The 4,612-nt window shown below is 41.3% G+C and overlaps 1 protein-coding gene across 1 annotated transcript in view; it reads right to left on the bottom strand.

Annotated features, from left to right (window-relative positions):
• Window positions 1–1,905: 1,905 nt before the first annotated feature.
• Window positions 1,906–4,612, bottom strand: part of LOC113235577 (sarcolemmal membrane-associated protein) — a 33,705-nt gene continuing 30,998 nt past the window's right edge. The window contains exons 12-13 of the mRNA XM_026471320.1: window positions 3,021–3,248; window positions 1,906–2,807 (exon numbers count right to left, since the gene is read on the bottom strand). Of these exons, the coding sequence (XP_026327105.1) occupies window positions 2,121–2,807; window positions 3,021–3,248 (915 nt within the window). The 3' untranslated portion in view covers window positions 1,906–2,120. The remainder of the gene's footprint in view (window positions 2,808–3,020; window positions 3,249–4,612) is intronic.

Raw genomic sequence — 4,612 nt, 5'->3', positions numbered from 1 at the left:
TAGGTATAATTTTTACTTATTTCTTTACAACACCAAAGTTACGTTTTACAATCTAAAAACTACACTATAAAATATTCCAATACTGCATTTGCAAATGCGCTGTGGCGTCTCTGTGAAGTGCACAACATACATGAGACGCCCCGTAATGAGCATTTAGGCGCTCGTTGTTTATAAGTAATCCAGTATTTATTACAGCGAGTCACTAGATTGCAAATAGTCATCGGCGCACTTTCGTAGGCGCTCAAAAATAGAAGATACGTGTCGTAGCGCGAACGCGGCGTCGGCATCCAGCGGTTACGTATGTAGTTAGTCAGCCCATTATTTTGCGCCCGCGTCATACATACCCGCGCCGCCGCATCTCCCCCGCTTGTTTTTCACACTGCTATCATTTATAAACGTCATGCGGAGGAAGTTTACAAAAATACTATTCCTCAACTTAAAATATTGAGCTAAGGTTTCAAGGCAAAAAAGAAAAATCTCAATGTTTAAACAAATCAATATTATTTCCAATAAATTTATCAGTACATCCACATTGAATGCAATTATTAATTTTACTCATAAAATACAACATAAAAGTCTTCGACACGTGAAACTAAACATAAGAACGAGTATAAGATAAGTCTATTTACATTAAGTTGGTTTAAACACAAATAAAACATCGAACGTAACAAAAATGAGTGCAACAATAAAATAATAAATATTTATAGACAGTGGACTTCAACGTGGTAAAGATACAATAAATCTAAGGATATAATTAATCGTTAGTTATACAAGTTTGTTACAAAATTATCTATTGGCCTTTACATCACAGAGCTAAGCGATCTCGAGAGTCCACGACAACGCAAGGGCAACTCCGTCTCGTGTGTCAGCGCCTTGTTGGATGAGTAAGTGCGCCTCGCAATCCACTACTTAAATTAACACTCTCGCAATCAAACCAAACGTGTTAAAACTCGGACAAACTACAACAAAACTGGCACTAGTACCGAAACCAAAGTGCAATCTCATGAATAAAAAGATAAAACAAAATGCTTCACCAAATGTCGCAGATGCACTTAAATGCGTCTGTTAGGGACAGTGACGGGAGATACCGAAGTCTCATAACCAAGTTTATAAAACTGTAAAAATTAAGCCGAAGTTTGAGAACTCAAGACATTGTCAATTCTACAGACTAGAAAATGCAAACGATTCGAAAGTGTCGACCTGCCAAGTCCACTCCATAGTCAAATGCCTTCACGATAAAGATGTATGAATTTATGATACGGTTGATATGTGTAAAAGTACTGTGCGGATCTCTTAAGCGATGTGATAAAGCGATAGCTCTGTTGCGGTCCCACGATCGGCGAAACAACCTTATAAAATATGTAAAATACATTATATAATCAATTAATGAACACACTATGAAGGTTATTATCAATTACCTAGTCAACAAGAGAAACTGGCAGATTCGTTAATCACCATATATCGCTCCACTGAGATTTTCGAAAGACCTCGCACAACAATAATTTTATAACTTAGTACAGTCGTTAGGCCTTAAGATTTACAATTTACAGTTATTTATTATGGCAGATATTTAACAATCAATTTGTTTATACTATTAAATACGATACTGACATTTTTTACAGAACAAATACTAGGGATATATACATGCTATAACAACGTGCACGTGCGGCCGCGGCGCCAAGCGCGGCGCGCTGCTAAATGGCACTTTCGATACGAGCTCAGTCCACAGGCACAGACAATTTGGCCGAGTGCTCACACCCGCCTTCCATGAGTCTCCAGTCGCCCGGCTGGCGTCGGCTAAATACACCCCCACATAGGACCTCTAACATAATTACAGCTACTCTAAATTAAACTAATTGTATCAGATTACAATGTCGGTTCCGGTACCCCCGCCGGCGACTGGTAGGGCGCGCATAAATCATTTAAATAGTTAAGGTACAAGAAAGCGGGAAGGCCAGTCCGAGCCGGCGGCACCCACACCGATTTTGTCCAAATCCAGTAAACCGTTAAACAGAGTAAAAGGAGTACAGTGAGCAAAAAAATTGAAGGGAAGTCCCGGATACACCGCGGAGGTAGGGATGGCGCTAGGCGAACCCAGGCGGGTCCCACGTGGCCGTCCATCAGGAAAGCTGCGGCTGCAGTAGGTAGTAAATGCAGGCTGCGAGCGCAGGCAGCACCACGGCTACCACGTGCAGCAGCGATACCGTACGAGGCTTGTGCTGCAGCTGTTGCAGCTGCATCTGCAGGCGCGCGCGCTCAGCGCACACCTCGGCCCATCGCTCTTTGGCACGCACCAGCTCTTCCTCCAGCGCGTGCAAGGACCCGTTGTGCATGGTTAGTTGCAGCCGCGCCTCGTCGTCCAGCCGCACGACTTTCGGCTCCTGTACTAGCTGCGCTGAACCGCTGTCGTCGTCGCGGTTGATCTCAGTGGCGGCCGAGTCAGACTCGTCATCTTCGTCGTCGTCGTAGTCTAGCCGGAACATCTTATCGATCTCGGCGCTTATCTTGCCGGTGTCCATATCTTCGGGGCTCTGCTGGGTGTGGCTGAGGTCTTCGAGCGAGTCGGAGGTGGCGACTTCTTTGTCCACCATGCAGGTGTTCTGCGCACTGGTCTGCAGCCGCTCGATCTGTTGGTCCTTGGCGAGTATCTCCTGGCGCAGTTTTCCGAGCACGTCGGTGAGGTCGTCGATGTCGGCATGTGTGGGCCGGAACGCCAGCTCAGCCTGCATCTCAGCCGCGGCCGATGCCAGGCGCTGGATCTCCGCGAGGTTCGCTGCTTCAGCTACCGTCGACCGTGTGAGTTGGGCCTAAAAACATTCAAAGGTCTTGTAAAACTTGGAAAATATGTAACATACAAAAGGGATTCTAGCATATTCTCTATAAAATTACCTTTAACTTGCACGACTATGACTTCATGTACCATGATAATCAAGTGTAATAGCATATTAATATTTCTGAAATTTCGTGAATACAATTCTAAGTACGTACATACACGTAACATAATAATCAACTATGCATACCTGCAGGTCTGCGATTCTCGAACGGAAATCCTCAACATCGTCATGGTCAACCGTGGGCGGCGGCTCTTCGCGCTGCTCGGTCTGCGCGGCGAGCAGCTCGTCGCGCACCCCGCGCAGCTGATCGTTCTCCACCGACACTGCATCCAGCCGCTCGCGCAGCGCCTTGATCTCATCGTTTAGGCCAGCCATCACGCGCAATATGTTCGCATACTCTACGCCGCCTTTACTCTGGTTATTAAATATTTTTTATTTGTTATTTTGTGTTTAATTCTTGCCTGAATTCTGGAGTTTGTATTCAATATTACGATTAGTAATTACTTCATGTATCGAATAAACACTTAATAATTTATGTACGTACCTATGTTGTTACTGTTTAAAAAGATTTACATTGAAACAGAGGTAGATTTAACGTTACGACAACACGGAAGTGCTAGGGATAACGCTAAACCTATCTCTGTTTTGTACATCAAACACCTAACAATCATTTTAAAATGTTAAGGCGATGAGGTGCCCAAAATCGCTTAAATATGGTGTTTTGTGTAAGTTTTTAGGCGATAACTTAGCACGTGGAACTTTGAAAATAGTACATCCTGGAACACGTATCTTGAAGTGTAGCTTGAAGTTCCTAGAATATTGCTTTTGTCATAGGTAATACAAAAACTGGATTACAGTAAGCGTCTGGTGGTTATTTTTTGACATATTTTTCTCGGGCAAACCAAAATTGCTTACTACCAAATTTGGTGTGGTTATTTAAATGAAGTACCATCTTGATCCTGACACTTTATTTGTTTTAAATAAAAGACAAATAACAAATTTAGAAGTAAAAAGTAACTTTCACCTACTAAAGTACGAGCTAAATATTTGCATGCAAATTATGGACAGGCACTTAACAGTGTGAAAAAATATCATACACAAAAAAATACGTAAATAAGTAAATATTTACCAATTCAATTATTAACCAATTCGTTGAAATCAAAACAAAATAATAATAAAAAGTCAAATTTAGCCATTAGGTGAGAATAAAAAAATATATTTTTGGTTGGATTAGAACCTAAAACACAAAGTATTCAAAACAAAAATGAAATTATTGTATGCGTCCTTGATTATTTCGTAAAATTGCAACGTTGAAAACTTCTGCTGCGTAGCTTGCGTTCGTGGGATACGTTGGGAGACATCTGTTTTGACATGGTTTTGACAAATTAATATATATATTGTATTGTAATCGGCTGTCTACCGTCGAGCACGATACTTACGAGATATGTAGTTGGACATAGTTATGCAAACTCTAACCAACCCACAAAATGTCACTTTCGAGATAATTACATTTTTGTAAAAACAGTGTAAAGAAATAAATAGCTACGTTTTTTGAGACTAGAAATCCGCCGAGGACTCGTTTGCTACTCGGTACTCGGTGTACTCGGCCGAATAACTCGGTTCATGAGAAGAGTACTCGGTTAAAATAAAGCATCACAGCTATAGACATATAAAGTAAAATCAACAATATATTTAAAATATACAAAAGAGATACTAGAAATTGTAGACAATTGTAACAATTTCTAGCAATTTAGTAATTTAAAAAGAAAGTTTACATT

This window comes from Hyposmocoma kahamanoa, unplaced genomic scaffold, assembly GCF_003589595.1.
Source record: "Hyposmocoma kahamanoa isolate Upper Pololo Valley unplaced genomic scaffold, ASM358959v1 88, whole genome shotgun sequence".
Taxonomy (NCBI): domain Eukaryota; kingdom Metazoa; phylum Arthropoda; class Insecta; order Lepidoptera; family Cosmopterigidae; genus Hyposmocoma; species Hyposmocoma kahamanoa.
This window is presented reverse-complemented; position numbering and strand designations above follow the sequence as displayed.